Raw genomic sequence first — 17,158 nt, forward strand, 5'->3', positions numbered from 1 at the left:
ACCAAAACCGGGACTGTCCCGCGGAAATGTAGCTGTCAGCCCTGGAGAGATGGGGCTCCCTCACACTGCACTTAATGAGAAAACTGGGGCACTAAGTATCATTTTGCATGTTATTGTCACAGCATGGCCGCCCCCACTGGGATTTGACTTACATATAGGCCAAACGCTGGTGTGAGACATCTCCATCTGGAACCATCTATCTATCCATGGAACTCTAATTCCCACCATTAAATTATTAATGGCATATGTCCTCATATAATATTTATCACTTGAGTTCCTTATAGCTCTCACAGTTATCCTCTCCCTATGTGGAAAATGGCAAAGGCCCCACTTTGGCTAAGTAAATAGACCTGTATACTCCAATGGAACTTCTGGCATCTGTTACACATTGGAGACTGGAAATACAAATTAAAGTGTTATGGCATTGTGTTTTATTGTGGATTCTGAAACATATACTTACAATAAACATATTTTACAATTACAATTAAAAAAGTCAGCGATCCATGTAAGCTGACATCCTGGTTTTCTCACCACCCCTGGTCACGCCATTTTGGAACATCCGGTGGGAATAGGGTTAGTGTAACCCAAGCAGATTTCTGGTACCAATGTACATGAAGCCCTGATAGAAGTCTTCTTTCTTCTTAATTGTGACAATAGCCTATCCCAGAGGTGATGAAGAGAGAGGGGTCTCCATTGGAGCTACCATCCTACCACACTACCTAGCGCTCAGTTTCTTATTGGTCAATGAAATAACATGCACAATGTAAGCTTTACAAATAGTAACCCATAGCCACCAATTAGATCTTTCCTTTCAAACAACAGATCATTATCTATTATCCATTATCTATTATCTATATATAGTATAATTCTGCTTAGTCCTCCATAGGCATTCCGTTTAGTAGTAATATGCACACCATGTCTACTGTAACACATTTAGTATAGTAGATAAAGTGCTTAAGGCAGAACCCCTCTACTTCCTTCGTTCTGGTTCCATATTCCATGTTCCGGGTTCCATATTCCATGTTCCGGGTTCCATATTCCATGTTCCGGGTTCCATATTCCATGTTCCAGGTTCCATATTCCAGGTTCCATATTCCATGTTCCGGGTTCCATATTCCATGTTCCGGGTTCCATATTTCCACATCCCAAATAGTGGACATCCACGTGAGTGTCTGCCGATAAGTCTTATATTTTTATATCAGCAACGGATTTCTAAACATGTGTGACATGCCTTATCTTTCTTAGGAATGTATCATTCCAACCCTTTTCCGGAGCCTGCGGAGAAACAAAAACCATAATTTTAAAGGGGAACTAGACCCAATGGGTTATCACTGATTACTAACCCTACAGAGCTCTGAAACTGCAATCCTTCCGCCCACAGGCAACTCCCTCCTACAGAACAGGGTAAGGCTAATACTGTTGGGTTATTGTTTTCCTTCAGAACCCCCAGTTGCTGTCACAGTCCCACAAAAGCCTATTGAACAAATATATATAATAAGGTTTAATTTCTACAGATTCCTTTCTCACATCGCTCTGTATACCAAAGACGTATTATTTCCTATGGGATGATGGAGAATTTCTTGAAGGTGAGATGAGAGAAGAAAGAATGTTCAATATTTTACTTTCTTTTTTCAATCATTGAACTTGTGGTAATAGGATTTCAGTAACTTTGTTTCACTACTTGGAATAAATTTCTATTGCAGGTATAGGACCCATTTATCCAGAATGCTCGGGACCAAGGGTATTCCGGATAAGGGGTATTTCTATAATTTGGATCTTGATACCTTAAGTCTACAAAAAATAAAAATAAAACATTAAATAAACCCAATAGGGCTGTTCTGCCCCCAATAAGGGGTAATTATATCTTAGTTGGGATCAAGTACAGGTACTGTTTTATTATTACAGAGAAAAGGGAATCATTTAACCATGAAATAAACCCAATAGGGCTGTTCTGCCTCCAATAAGGGGTAATTATATCTTAGTTGGGATCAAGTACGGGTACTGTTTTATTATTACAGAGAAAAGGGAATCATTTAACCATGAAATAAACCCAATAGGGCTGTTCTGCCCCCAATAAGGGGTAATTATATCTTAGTTGGGATCAAGTACAGGTACTGTTTTATTATTACAGAGAAAAGGGAATCATTTAACCATTAAATAAACCCAATAGGATTGTTCTGCCCCCAATAAGGGGTAATTATATCTTAGTTGGGATCAAGTACAGGTACTGTTTTATTATTACAGAGAAAAGGGAATCATTTAACCATGAAATAAACCCAATAGGATTGTTCTGCCCCCAATAAGGGGTAATTATATCTTAGTTGGGATCAAGTACAGGTACTGTTTTATTATTACAGAGAAAAGGGAATCATTTAACCATTAAATAAACCCAATAGGGCTGTTCTGCCCCAATAAGGGGTAATTATATCTTAGTTGGGATCAAGTACAGGTACTGTTTTATTATTACAGAGAAAAGGGAATCATTTAACCATGAAATAAACCCAATAGGGCTGTTCTGCCCCCAATAAGGGGTAATTATATCTTAGTTGGGATCAAGTACAGGTACTGTTTTATTATTACAGAGAAAAGGGAATCATTTAACCATTAAATAAACCCAATAGGGCTGTTCTGCCCCAATAAGGGGTAATTATATCTTAGTTGGGATCAAGTACAGGTACTGTTTTATTATTACAGAGAAAAGGGAATCATTTAACCATGAAATAAACCCAATAGGGCTGTTCTGCCCCCAATAAGGGGTAATTATATCTTAGTTGGGATCAAGTACAGGTACTGTTTTATTATCAGTTAAATCAGTTTTAAAATTTGCACTTATTTGATTAAAATAGAGTCTATGGGACTGTAGTGTAAAGCAACTGGACTTACTTAGTAACTACTCATCACTAAGATCAAGTGAAGGAGCCTCTCGGGTGAGTGGGGAAATATTTGTAAGGTTTCTCAGCATGTTCGCTTGCTTTACACTTCCCGCTGCCAAAAGGTGGAAAGGTTGTGAATGTCTAAAAGTTGCATCAGGCATCAGTCATACAAGTGGGGATTAGTGATGAGCGAATTTTTTCACCAGGCATGGTTTTGCAGCGAATTTTCGCATTTCGGCATTGGCATTTATATGTTACTCTGTATATCCAATGTATGTAACCCACTTATTGTACAGCGCTGCGGGGTATGTTGGCGCTTTCTAAATAAATGTTAATAATAATAACTCTTATTTGTATTACACATACCTGTGAGAAGGAGTCTTTGTCCAATGTAACAGTATATGGGGCAGATACTGAGCTGTATATTAAAGAAGGAAGACCTGTGAAGAAGAAGAAGTCGTCAGACAACTCACTAGATAATGGCACGCTCCTACAGAAATGAATTTAGATACTAAAATGGTGAAATAATCCCTATATTTATAGTTTCCTCACCTCCTACAATTAAAAAATTGAGTTAGGGCCAAGAACTTAGTTCTAATGTATATTTATATTTTTCTCAGGGTCAAAGAGTCCCCGCCTCCATATTCACATCCATAGATTTTTTTTTTTATGCGTTGTGAGGTTCACAATAATGTTATGATTTATTAAAAAAAAAACCTGAAGATTCTGTCTACAAAGCGTTATGAGTAAATTAAAGGGGAACTCCACCTTAACACAATTTTAGGCAACTGTGCAATATACATCAATTAAAAGATATGCAGCCTTTTCATGATGTTTAATGTAATAATCTGGTTTGGAACAGTTCCCTAAGCCCCGCCCCTGTTCCCTAAGCCCCACCCCCTGTTCCCCTGCTGACTACTTTGTGACTCAAATATAATGTAACAGTAGACGCCTGTCCCTCAGCCTGCCTTCAGCCTTCCTCCTCCCAATCCCACAATTCCTTGCTGCACACGTGATGTCAATAAGGAAAGGAACATCACAGGGCAATGCATTGTGGGTTATGTAGTTCCTGCATGCTGTCTGTAAGCTGGGGAGAAGTTGTTGCAATTTGTAACATCAGTGTTTTAGTCCCTCCTCCCCTGCCAGGATTTCAAATGAAGAAAGAGTAGAACAGTTTTGCAGCTGGATTTCAGCATATAAAATGGTATTTATTCCTACTGTTTGTAGGAACAGATTACAGGGATAGGGATATTAGGGGTTTCTGTGTTGTGTGGGGGCTCTTTAACACATTGTGGTTCCGAAGCCCGAGTTCCCAGTTCTTCTCTTTCTGAACTTCCAGAGTTACTTACTTGGTAAAGGACGTTGGACTTCTGAAATGTCTGGCTCATATTCAAAGTTGTAATCCTTATAGGTCTGCTCAATAGAATTCTTTGCGGAAGCTCCCCTGTAATTAATCAATGGCAAGTACAGTAATATTATACTGGCACAGTACATGGTGTTATACAACTGGAGCCCATCCCCTCCAACAAGAACTGTGTGTATCACCTTTGGGCAGCATTTATATTATTTTATAAAATAGGCAACTCAGATAAAGGGGTTGTAAACCCAATTATAACTCTGCCCCACTGCGCCCCCTAGTTTTGCTATAGAAGTTGCTGAAAAACAGAAATATAGATGCAAGGAAATTCACCAATGAGAATTCTACTGACCAAAAACCTTATTAGAAATTAGAGAAATGACCAATGAGAATGCTGATTCCCAGCACTGTGTCAGGCCCCTTGCTGGTACCTTACATATAGAGATAATTATGTCATTTTCCCGTCATTATATGGCACAGGAATCAGACATGGGGATAAAGGGACAGACTTGCTCAGTGCTGGGAAACTGTGCTTATTGCTCCCAACTCCAATTGCAGGAACAGAGAACAGGGAGCCGGATTTACACAGATCAGCTGGGGGTATTAAACCCTGCTGCGCTGCTCAACCAAACTTTACTCAGCTGTTGCTGGACTACAAACCCCAGAATAATGTAACATATAATGAAGGGTGAGGCATGCTGGGAGTTGTAGTCCAGCAACATCAGGGCTGTATTCTTAAAGCAATATTGCACAATAAAACTTCACCAAATCTCAAGGGCCGGCGGCTGCATTAAAATGCAAAAACTCCTCCAATGAGAAGCAACATTTTCACCGGTGATTTCTCTTGCACCATGTGTGTGTGTGTAAAGCACAATCCTTACCATGCTGTACTCTGGTAACTCATTTCTAAGGAGAAATAAAAAAAAAAAAAAAATCAGGAAAAGACAGCATTAACACTTTTTATTTAGAGAGAAATCTTTGTTAGATGTTACAGCTTTCTCCTTATGTAGCTGTATACACAGGAATATTGCAGTTAGAAAATATAGAACTAGTTAGTCCTGTATTCCAGCCCAGGAACCATATACTCCCCCTATAAGTAGGGGGGTTTGCCATGTAGTGAGATGAGAGCTCCGCCTTGGGTGGCACTTCTGTAGGGGAAGCCAATAGCCACCCATGGGGTCCGACCAACCAACCAAACATGCCAGTAAATGTCATTCTTTTATACGGGTGGTTCAAAAGTTACCCTCCTGGAAAAGTCACCTACCCCAAGTAAAAGAGGAGTAAAGGTCCCCATACAGGGGCCGATTGTAGCTGTATATATTGGTCCCTTGGATAGATTTGGCAGCTTATCGGCCCGTGTATGGGCACTACGACTGGCCTGCCCGACTGATATCTGCCCTGAAATTGGCCAGATCTCGATCGGGCAGGTTAAAAAATTCAGTCGGATCGGGGACCGCATCGGCTCATTGATGTGGTCCCAGATCCGACTTCGGCCATTACAGTCGTTATAATTAGATCAAATTAGCCTAAATTCCCCCCATATTGCCCAGCCGTAGCGGTTCGTTACGTGTATGGCGGCGCATCTGGTAGCTGGACTCTGCCTTTACATTATATTTAAAATTCCATATTGTTCTGTACCTTGGTGATATTCAGGGGACAGAAGGCATGGAAGTACTGGTACGTAGTGATGAGCAAAACAGCGCGAAATGCATTTGTCGCGCAATTTTTTATGTCGCCCGTGTCTATAAATTTTTTGCCACCTGCGTTTCTTTACCCAACCGCAGCCAATTTTGACGTAACCACACCCTTTTTTGGGGCAACTGCGACCAATTTGATGCAACCGTGCCCAATTTGATGTGTGACAAAAAAATTCAGTACAACGAATTTTTCCACGCCAAATATTTCTGGAGGTTTCGCAAAACAATCAGCCAATGGCGAAATTCTGAATTCGCTGCGAATCCATGCCTTGCGAAAAAATTCGCTCATCACTATTGGTATGGTTTAGCGTCCATTTTAGAGTAAAAGTGGGACCATGCTTGGCACAGATTGGCAATAGGTCACCTGATTTACATTGTTCTCGTAATTGAATAGGAAGCACTACTAGTTCCCGGCAATGGCGATTATCATGGTAACATGCTGTAATTACAGGCTGCTTTGGATTTACGTAAATTGGAAGTGGATATGAAAGGGTGGCAGCATTGGGATCTAACGTACGAGCAGAAATTCCATGCGTGCCAGGGTGAAAGTGCATAAGAAGGGCACAGTCCGCCATTTTGTGGATTGAAACAGAACTCTTGCCCCCAAAGTAGAGCTTAAAGACCTGCATTCACCCTGCCTGCATTTATTATTGCTTTATTTAATAGGGGTTATTGGGGGAAGGCATATAGACATCCTGGCTCCTACAGGCCCTGTACTTACTTCAGATTTCCAGTTACAATAAATGACCCCTTATGTGTTGACCTTCCTTTTCAGTTTATAAGCCATTGATTTTTGTCTCACATGTTGACCCACAACCTTCTTTTTGCTTTATCTTATGGGATCTAACACTCTCCTCAACATATTTTTACAATTTTAGGCCTGACCTGTCTATGATTTAATGCACATATAAATGACTAACAAATCTCCTAATGTAATCTCATAGGGATGTAATCTCATTGGCACAATTTGGCACACACAATATTTAACCTTCAGCAATGACCTTGCTTAATAAGCCATGAATTTGTGTTCTTTATGCACCTTCTCACTTCCTGCTCTCTAATAAGACTTTTACGTTATGAATTTTGCATGAAAACCACTATTCCATTTGTGCTAATAGCTTTCCCAAAATAATACATTGAGCCGTCGGAAGCCTAGATCTGTCTACTCTCTGGAGTTTGAATAATTGCAAAAAAAAAAGAACAAAACAAAACATTACCTCTCTGCTTCTCCTTACGGCAACAGCATACAACCACGACGATGATGAGCACAATGAGCAGAATGCAGCCAAGTGTGACAGTTACTGCAATGATGACAGTCGTTCTGTCATATGTGCTGGAAGCTTATGGAATAAAAGACAAATTGAAAGAGATCATTTAATGGTGGGGGGTTATTTGCACTTGTGTATCTTATAGGATCAGATAAATTAGCTGAGTTTGCTGAGTTTACTAAGTTAAGGGGTCATTTACCTATGGGAAGGCAGAGTGCAAAGAGCAAAAACACAGGCATAAATGTCCATTTTCTTGCCCTTTGTAAGATCTACTTGTTGTGATCAACATTTAAGGTCCCCATACACGGGCCAATTGTGGCTGCCGACATGGGTCCCTTGGACTGATTCGGCAGCTTATCGGTCCATGTAGGGGCAGAAACGACGCCCATACCCGACCGATATTTGGCCTGAAATTGGCCAGATATCGATCGGGCAGGTTAAAAGATTCAGTCGGATCTCGGACCGCATCGGCTCTTTGATGCGGTCCCCGAACCGACTGCCCCATTGCCACCATTATAATTCGGTCGTTTGGCCACAGGGCCAAATGATCGAATTAGCCTACATGTTCCCCCGATATCGGCCACCCATAGATGGGGATATCAGGTGAAGATCCGCTCGCTTGGCGACCTCATCAAGCGAGCGAATCTTGACGTGTATTGGGACCTTTAGTCCAGTTGAGGGAGTATAAATCCCTGACCCAGTTGAGATTAAATTTCCTGGCCATGGCCACACAATCGTGGGTCAATATGCCCACTAGTGTTTTTTTTCTACTGAGATACAAAACCAGAACACCCAGAGAAACCCACTCAATGACAGGAAGAATCTTCAAGCTCCTCATAGGTTGACCCTGGTTAGACTCAAGCCAAAGATACCTAGCCTTGATGAGGTGCAGAACTCAACCCAACCATGGGCAGAAGTGTTCTGTCAGGACCAGCAGGGATTCAATTTCTGGTGCACGTATTTCTAAGACTATGTACTTACCAACTGAGCCACTGGAGGCTCTTTAACTCATCATTTAATTAAGACCCTTCATAAGCCTGATCCTGGCCATTGCTCTTTGCTTGGTCATTAAACTGGTTTAATCCTTGGTTCCTAAATCCTTACCCAGTTCCTGGATCTCTGCCTTGTTCCTGTACTGTGCCCCTAGTTCCGTTCTTGTGGATTTCATGTACTTGGACTGCCTGGACCAATTACTTTGCATTCAGGTTATCATGGCTTCACGGCTCGGTTCTGCCATTTACAGGTTTACCCTGGGATACCCAGTATACAGAGTCCAATCTAAATTGCTTCTCCTCAGTGTCAGAATGTAACATGTTCTTTGCTCACTCTTGCCCCACCTTAGAGTCTTTCATTTTTGTCTGGGGTCTTGGAAATTACTCTACCAGAATTCAATATAAACCAGCTTGAGGATTGCAAATCTATCTCCCATGTGTATTTTAAGACACCTAACAAAAAGTTTCCAGAATATTGCAGAAGAGTAAAAACTATTTTGCATGGAGAGAAAGCACAGAGACAAATTTCAATGCTGCCTTCAAGATGGCGACCTGAGGACAGACCCTTAAGCTCCCTGAAAAGGGTAGGTCTGTTTGGAGATTGCACCAGTAATTGTTAATAAGATTTCAAACATGTTTCTGTTGGAGACGCCTGATGGACAATCTAGAGTAAAGAGAGTTTTGGTAACAACAAATGTGAGCCAATAAAAAGGTTGGAGTCCTTACCAGCAGCGGCAGCAGCAGTGACCGTAATATTCACAGTGGAATTTTGCTGTGTTGTTTCTATTCTTGCAATGCAGGTCACTCTGGTGTTGCCTAAAGGAGTTAGTTTTAAAATGCTGTTGACGTTGTAAAGGCCTCCTTGGATCTCTGTAGATGTGGTTGTATATTCTGAAGAACTGGCTGCTGTATTGTTTAGCACCCAGGTCATAATCGGAATGGGGGACCAACCAACGGCTCCACATGAAACATCTACAGTGGTATTTATGGTGACCGAAAGACTAGTTTTGGCTATGTCCAACGATCCTTTCACTGTGGGGAAAAATAGATAAACCCTGTTATTTGCGTACAGGTGAGTATTTATCCTCATCCGTGTTTTGGGGGTTTCCTGTTGTGTATTGGCATAAAGGACGTGATAAACATACAGTAAGTTATGGGACAAAAAAGGTGAAGATGCCATGAGTTATAGAAAGCAAGAAGGATGGGAATGGTAAGGATGACTGTGGGAAAGATAAAGAAGTGGAAGCTTGGACATGAGCAGGCAAGGTGCCCATACACGGGCCGATTGTAGCTGCCGATATGGGTTCCTTAGACCGATTCGGCAGCTTATCAGCAAATGTATGGGCACTACCGACGGGCCTGCCCGACCGATATCTGGCCTGAAATTGGGCAGATATCGATTGGGCAGGTTAAAAAATTTAGTCGGATCGGGGACCGCATCGCCTCGTTGATGCAGTTCCCACACCGACTGCCCCATTGCCATCGTTATAATTCGATCGTTTGGCTCCAGGGCCAAACGATCAAATTAGCCTAAATTTGTCCAATATCGCCCACCCGTAGGTGGCATCATAAAGGGGCAGATGGGGATTGGGGTTGGTTAGGGTTGGAAGAAAATTGGCTTTATACCAGGGTTGGGAAGTTTTTTTTTGAAGGATAACTTGAAGGGGTTGTAAACCCAATCATAACACTGTCCCACTGCGCCCCCTAGTTTTGCTATAGAAATTGGTGAAAAACATAATTATAGATGCAAGGAATTCACCAATGAGAATTCTACTGACCAAAAACCTTATTATAAATGCAAGAGAAGTGACCAATGAGAATGCTGATTCCCAGCACTGTGTCAGGCCCCTTGCTGGTACCTTACATATAGAGATAATTATGGCATTTTCCCGTCATTATATGGCACAGGAATCAGACATGGGGATAAAGGGACAGACTTGTTCAGTGCTGGGAAACTGTGCTTATTGCTCCCAACTCCAATTGCAGGAACAGAGAACAGGGAGCCGGATTTACTCACATCAGCTGGGATTCCCATTGGGGGATTTCTTGCATTTTAATGCAGCCGCCGACCCTTGAGATTTGGTGAAAAGTTTTGGAAAAGTTTTATTGTGCAATATTGCTTTAAGAATACAAACCTGATGTTGCCAGACTAAAGTTCCCAGAATGCCTCAACCTTATTATATGTTACATTATTCTGGGGGTTGTAGTCCAGCTACAGCTGAGTAAAGTTTGGTTGAGCAGTGCAGTGCAGCAGGGTTTAAGGATAAACATGGCTGAAAGCAAAAGAGTAGAAAGGGCAGTGAGTGAGAGAGGAAGGAGAGTACTGGGAAGGAAGAGAAAGTTGACTTTAGGCAAAGGTAAAATTACAAATCACTTCAATTGTGCGATGGCTGATTAAAAGAAAAGAGATTTAGCGACGCATACAAACCCTGTACGGACAGAAAGGCCTCTTGGTTCGTAGATGAGAGACTGAAGCACTGAATACGTCCGCTGTTACTTTTCTGGACATTAATAAAAGTGACGATAGAAGTAAAATCTCGAGTTATAGAGTTTGTGAAGTTCTGCACAACGATGTTCTGATTGGGGTCAACAGTCACCTCCCTTGGGCTTATGCTGACAATCTGAACACCCTGATAGATCCACGTGATGGCTGACCATGTTGGTGCCACGGTGCACTGAAACGTGGCATCGGAACCGCTCAGCACCGTGACGTTGCTTGGGCCCTGTAGGATCGTCCCTGCAACCCCATACCCTGTCACAATGATTAAAAGAGATGATAAAAAATACTCAGAAAAGCAGAACTTTTTGGTGCACATCCAAAATATATGTTTTATCAGCCAACAATAATTCCGACCCTTTTACGAAGAATTGTGCATAATGGGTCATATCTCTCCATTTAACCTATTCTTTGGTAATTTGTATCACCATATCTAAAGGCTACATTAAATAAACCCAATAGGGCTGTTCTGCCCCCAATAAGGGGTAATTATATCTTAGTTGGGATCAAGTACAGGTACTGTTTTATTATTACAGAGAAAAGGGAATCATTTAACCCTGAAATAAACCCAATAGGGCTGTTCTGCCCCAATAAGGGGTAATTATATCTTAGTTGGGATCAAGTACAGGTACTGTTTTATTATTACAGAGAAAAGGGAATCATTTAACCATTAAATAAACCCAATAGGGCTGTTCTGCCCCAATAAGGGGTAATTATATCTTAGTTGGGATCAAGTACAGGTACTGTTTTATTATTACAGAGAAAAGGGAATCATTTAACCATTAAATAAACCCAATAGGGCTGTTCTCCCCCCAATAAGGGGTAATTATATCTTAGTTGGGATCAAGTACAGGTACTGTTTTATTATTACAGAGAAAAGGGAATCATTTAACCATTAAATAAACCCAATAGGGCTGTTCTGCCCCCAATAAGGGGTCATTATATCTTAGTTGGGATCAAGTACAGGTACTGTTTTATTATTACAGAGAAAATGGAATCATTTAACCATTAAATAAACCCAATAGGGCTGTTCTGCCCCCAATAAGGGGTAATTATATCTTAGTTGGGATCAAGTACAGGTACTGTTTTATTATTACAGAGAAAAGGGAATCATTTAACCATTAAATAAACCCAATAGGGCTGTTCTGCCCCCCAATAAGGGGTAATTATATCTTAGTTGGGATCAAGTACAGGTACTGTTTTATTATTACAGAGAAAAGGGAATCATTTAACCATGAAATAAACCTAATAGGACTATTTTGCCTCCAATGTGAATTATTTGATTAAAATGGAGTCCGTGGGGGATGGCCTTCCTGTAATTTGAAGCTTTCTGGGTTGTGGGTTTGCAGGTAGGGGATCCCATACCTGTACATGGTTAGCAGTCATACAATTGTAAAACATATTATTGTTTGGACTGGGTTTTGACTGACTTTGACATTTACATGGAGGCAGAGTAGCACTGATCCACTTAATCATTTGATAACCCTAATAAGTACATCAGAAGATGGGGATAGTTAGTTACTGGTCAACCCTACGAATCTCCTCCTCAGCCTTGGGAACATTTTGGTTGAAGGCATGCTGCCTGGATGGCACTGGTCGAGAAGAGTCAACTGAAAATCTTTACCTGACACCAAGCACAGCAGTACGAAATGAATCCCAAAAAACCTTGTGTCCCCGGCCATCCGTTTCAAGCTTTATCCCCAGATGAAACCTTAAAAAGATGGGTCAGCCAGTGTTTAAATGGTTCCAGTTTTGTTTCCAGTGTATAATAATATAATGTATAATGTATAAATAATATAGTGTATTATGTATAATAATATAACAATAGAATAAGAGGTAATGTCTGGAATGGAGAATATAAACTAATATCATACTAATATTAGTATATACATTGTGTGATAAAGCCTAATGTATTTTGGCTGGCTACGGGTAGGTTGTGCATATTCTGACGCTCTGGCTACAGGAAGGAAGGAAGTAAGGGAGGGAGAAAGGAAGGAAGAGGAAAGAAGGGAGGAAGTAAGTAGTACAGTAGGGGGTACATTATCCCTTATAATACATGAGTGATACTTAGAGTTCCCTGTATAACTCAGCCTGCAGCCTTGTGCCTTTATATGGGCACAGAACCCCTCAGTGACTGCTAATATCCTTATCATTTACAGTAGGGGGTACATTATCCCTTATAATACATGAGTGATACTTAGAGTTCCCTGTATAACTCAGCCTGCAGCCTTGTGCCTTTATATGGGCACAGAACCCCTCAGTGACTGCTAATATCCTTATCATTTACAGTAGGGGGTACATTATCCCTTATAATACATGAGTGATACTCAGAGTTCCCTGTATAACTCAGCCTGCAGCCTTGTGCCTTTATATGGGCACAGAACCCCTCAGTGACTGCTAATATCCTTATCATTTACAGTAGGGGGTACATTATCCCTTATAACACATGAGTGATACTCAGAGTTCCCTGTATAACTCAGCCTGCAGCCTTGTGCCTTTATATGGGCACAGAACCCCTCAGTGACTGCTAATATCCTTATCATTTACAGTAGGGGGTACATTATCCCTTATAATACATGAGTGATACTTAGAGTTCCCTGTATAACTCAGCCTGCAGCCTTGTGCCTTTATATGGGCACAGAACCCCTCAGTGACTGCTAATATCCTTATCATTTACAGTAGGGGTACATTATCCCTTATAATACATGAGTGATACTCAGAGTTCCCTGTATAACTCAGCCTGCAGCCTTGTGCCTTTATATGGGCACAGAACCCCTCAGTGACTGCTAATATCCTTATCATTTACAGTAGGGGGTACATTATCCCTTATAACACATGAGTGATACTCAGAGTTCCCTGTATAACTCAGCCTGCAGCCTTGTGCCTTTATATGGGCACAGAACCCCTCAGTGACTGCTAATATCCTTATCATTTACAGTAGGGGGTACATTATCCCTTATAATACATGAGTGATACTCAGAGTTCCCTGTATAACTCAGCCTGCAGCCTTGTGCCTTTATATGGGCACAGAACCCCTCAGTGACTGCTAATATCCTTATCATTTACAGTAGGGGGTACATTATCCCTTATAATACATGAGTGATACTCAGAGTTCCCTGTATAACTCAGCCTGCAGCCTTGTGCCTTTATATGGGCACAGAACCCCTCAGTGGCTGCTAATATCCTTATCATTTACAGTAGGGGGTACATTATCCCTTAAAAAAAAATATGGCGGATCGCACACTTAAATAAATGTCCCCCACTATCTTGCATTTGATGGGGTCACATAAATGGTCGAATTACATTTATTTGATCATTTGGCCAAAGGATAAAACAACCCTACGGGCACAGACAGAGAGGTGGAACATTCCAGCCTTCCCGTGACTTGCCTCTGTACCCATGCCCTTGTACAGTCTCAATACAGGGAACTCATTCCCTATTGTGGGTTCAGCATTAGCATTCTTGCTGTGATTCGTCATCCAAGTTACATCTTGATAAAGGGAAGCAGAAGGTGAATGAGAGTTAGCAGCACGCACCAAAGCCCTATACACAGGGCTAGCAACTGGCTAACAGCCTGGCAACAAGGGGTTACAGTACCATTAAAGAAACATGTACCTATAGAGGGCAAAGGAATTGTACTGATATGACACTGGCCCATATGGACTCCCTGTATAACTCAGCCTGCAGCCTTGTGCCTTTATATGGGCACAGAACCCCTCAGTGACTGCTAATATCCTTATCATTTACAGTAGGGGGTACATTATCCCTTATAATACATGAGTGATACTCAGAGTTCCCTGTATAATTCAGCCTGCAGCCTTGTGCCTTTATATGGGCACAGAACCCCTCAGTGACTGCTAATATCCTTATCATTTACAGTAGGGGGTACATTATCCCTTATAATACATGAGTGATACTCAGAGTTCCCTGTATAACTCAGCCTGCAGCCTTGTGCCTTTATATGGGCACAGAACCCCTCAGTGACTGCTAATATCCTTATCATTTACAGTAGGGGGTACATTATCCCTTATAATACATGAGTGATACTCAGAGTTCCCTTTATAACTCAGCCTGCAGCCTTGTGCCTTTATATGGGGGGCACAGAACCCCTCAGTGACTGCTAATATCCTTATCATTTACAGTAGGGGGTACATTATCCCTTATAATACATGAGTGATACTCAGAGTTCCCTGTATAACTCAGCCTGCAGCCTTGTGCCTTTATATGGGGGGCACAGAACCCCTCAGTGACTGCTAATATCCTTATCATTTACAGTAGGGGGTACATTATCCCTTATAATACATGAGTGATACTCAGAGTTCCCTGTATAACTCAGCCTGCAGCCTTGTGCCTTTATATGGGCACAGAACCCCTCAGTGACTGCTAATATCCTTATCATTTACAGTAGGGGGTACAGTATCCCTTATAATACATGAGTGATACTCAGAGTTCCCTGTATAACTCAGCCTGCAGCCTTGTGCCTTTATATGGGCACAGAACCCCTCAGTGACTGCTAATATCCTTATCATTTACAGTAGGGGGTACATTATCCCTTATAATACAATGGTGATACTCAGAGTTCCCTGTATAACTCAGCCTGCAGCCTTGTGCCTTTATATGGGCACAGAACCCCTCAGTGACTGCTAATATCCTTATCATTTACAGTAGGGGGTACATTATCCACCGTTCAACTGGTATGTCATTTAAAATGAGTACATTTTATCTTAAATCCAGAGTGAACCAACGTTGCAGTATAGCAGTGCAAAATACATCACATAGCTAATAATAGCCAGATTCATCCCAAAGCCGAGGACTCATGCAGTGGGCAAAATTAAAGAAATGATGAATTTCCATCTATCAAATTTATATTGTAGAATCCACATATTAAATTTTGTGTGAGGTTTTATTTTAATCAGAATTACCCAAGCTGCGGCTCTGTAGCAGTTAGACAGAGGCATGCTGGGAGTGGGAATTTAGGAACCCCCCACTTGTCTAATATATAGACATGACTTTGCCATGAAACCAATGACCTTACGTTCATAGACCCATATTGACTGAGATCCTTATCGTATATGCTCAGTAGGGTTGGGTCAGTGTGAGCAGAGAATGACCCCCACGGGGGGGGCTCCCTATGATTCACCCCCAGCTCTGGGATTAGATTAGGAAGTCCCTGTACAAATATTGCTAACGGTCCCTGGGCGGCCCCGGTGGGGGCGCTGCCAATTACCCAGTGATCCCTTCATAGTTCAGTGTTTGGGCTTTTCGTGCCTAATTCCATTTAGCCGGATCAGGGAAGGGCTAGCACTTCAGACTGCTGTTAATGTGCCATTTCTAACAGTATCCGGCGTGACATCTATACAGCAGATACAGTACATTTACACCCCTCCAACACCTCCTGACAGCACCGGGTCCCCTGGGGTCTCTTCCTGGGAATCCGTGACCTTCATACAGACGCAGAGCCTATTATAGCTGTCACAATTAGAGCGCTTTCATACCCTACAGTGCCAAGCTTGCTCCGGAGACAGAATAATTGGATTATAGTATCCATGGTACATATTCAGTGATATCCAAGAAGCTGCAGTGCTTAAAGTAAAACTAGGCCCATATTTTAGTTTACAGCTTAGAGGCTGTTCCTGCTGAATTGTGCTTAGTACAGGGGAATCCCTATGTGCCATAGTGTTATAGTATCTCTCTGTACAGGCTATGAGCAAACTTAGGGGGCTAACTTTGACCAGATTAAATTAAAGGCACCAAATGAAAAGAAATATTGCCTGTTGACATCATGGTATAAAGGAAGGTCACAGTATTGATCGGAAACACATTTTATCCCACTCGTTAGTGCAAATGAATAGAAAGTAACACATTCTCCTGACCTTCGGGAAGGTGACACCGGTCGGGTTTAGGGACAAAATATAATAATTACCTTATATCTCTGTGTCATGGTCTCAGGCTGATCCAGGTAACATGTGTCCAGCGGGGGGGGGGTCCCAGAGGTCCCATATAGTAACGTAGGTTAAACCCCCAGAGTAGAAAACATTATTCCTGTTACAGGCTTGTTAGGTGCATTCCCTGAGGTTCCTGCACTGTAACTAAACCAAATATTCTTGTTCCTATTACTCCCACTTACTGTTAGATAAGGTAAGGGTAGAGTCCATGGCTGCCGGCCATATCCACCCATAATCATTAACCAGCGGCTCTGTAGTCTCTCTCTGTAACATTCCATGTTTGCCCTGGGTACCCCTGGAACTATAGCGGGGTGACTGTTACCCCAATGTTTCTATATATCTGTAACCTTGTTATGGGCTAAGGGGGCCCAGCCTGAAGGCCAGTTAGGGGGGGATTTGGGGTGAGTGCTTATTTGTGCCCTGGGTATAGAAATAATATTATTATGGAACTATAGTAAAATGACTGATACAGGAATGTTACTACACAGTAGGGACCAAGGTTCAATTCTGACTAAAGGACAATTTTCAT

At 41.8% G+C, this 17,158-nt stretch overlaps 1 protein-coding gene across 1 annotated transcript; it reads right to left on the reverse strand.

Annotated features, from left to right (window-relative positions):
- Positions 1–408: 408 nt before the first annotated feature.
- On the reverse strand, positions 409–16,783 carry igsf5 (immunoglobulin superfamily member 5). Its single transcript, XM_002938737.5, has 9 exons — positions 16,608–16,783; positions 12,309–12,395; positions 10,616–10,939; positions 8,914–9,219; positions 7,145–7,267; positions 5,112–5,136; positions 4,223–4,317; positions 3,240–3,313; positions 409–1,275 (listed from the first exon to the last, which is right to left on the reverse strand). Exons 2-9 carry the CDS (start codon positions 12,364–12,366, stop codon positions 1,213–1,215), a joined length of 1,068 nt encoding a protein of 355 aa, XP_002938783.2. The 5' UTR covers positions 12,367–12,395; positions 16,608–16,783; the 3' UTR covers positions 409–1,212.
- Positions 16,784–17,158: the final 375 nt, after the last annotated feature.

The sequence above is a fragment of the Xenopus tropicalis genome, chromosome 2 (genome assembly GCF_000004195.4).
Source record: "Xenopus tropicalis strain Nigerian chromosome 2, UCB_Xtro_10.0, whole genome shotgun sequence".
Taxonomy (NCBI): domain Eukaryota; kingdom Metazoa; phylum Chordata; class Amphibia; order Anura; family Pipidae; genus Xenopus; species Xenopus tropicalis.

Excerpts from the sequence above, each read along its gene's own strand:
- igsf5 (XM_002938737.5), bottom strand. The coding sequence starts at position 12,366 with ATGGCCGGGGACACAAGGTTTTTTGGGATTCATTTCGTACTGCTGTGC. Across the intron at positions 5,137-7,144 it reads CCGTAAGGAGAAGCAGAGAG|AAATGAGTTACCAGAGTACA; the intron begins GTAATGTTTTGT and ends ATTTCTCCTTAG. Across the intron at positions 1,276-3,239 it reads ACAAAGACTCCTTCTCACAG|GCTCCGGAAAAGGGTTGGAA; the intron begins GTATGTGTAATA and ends GTTTCTCCGCAG.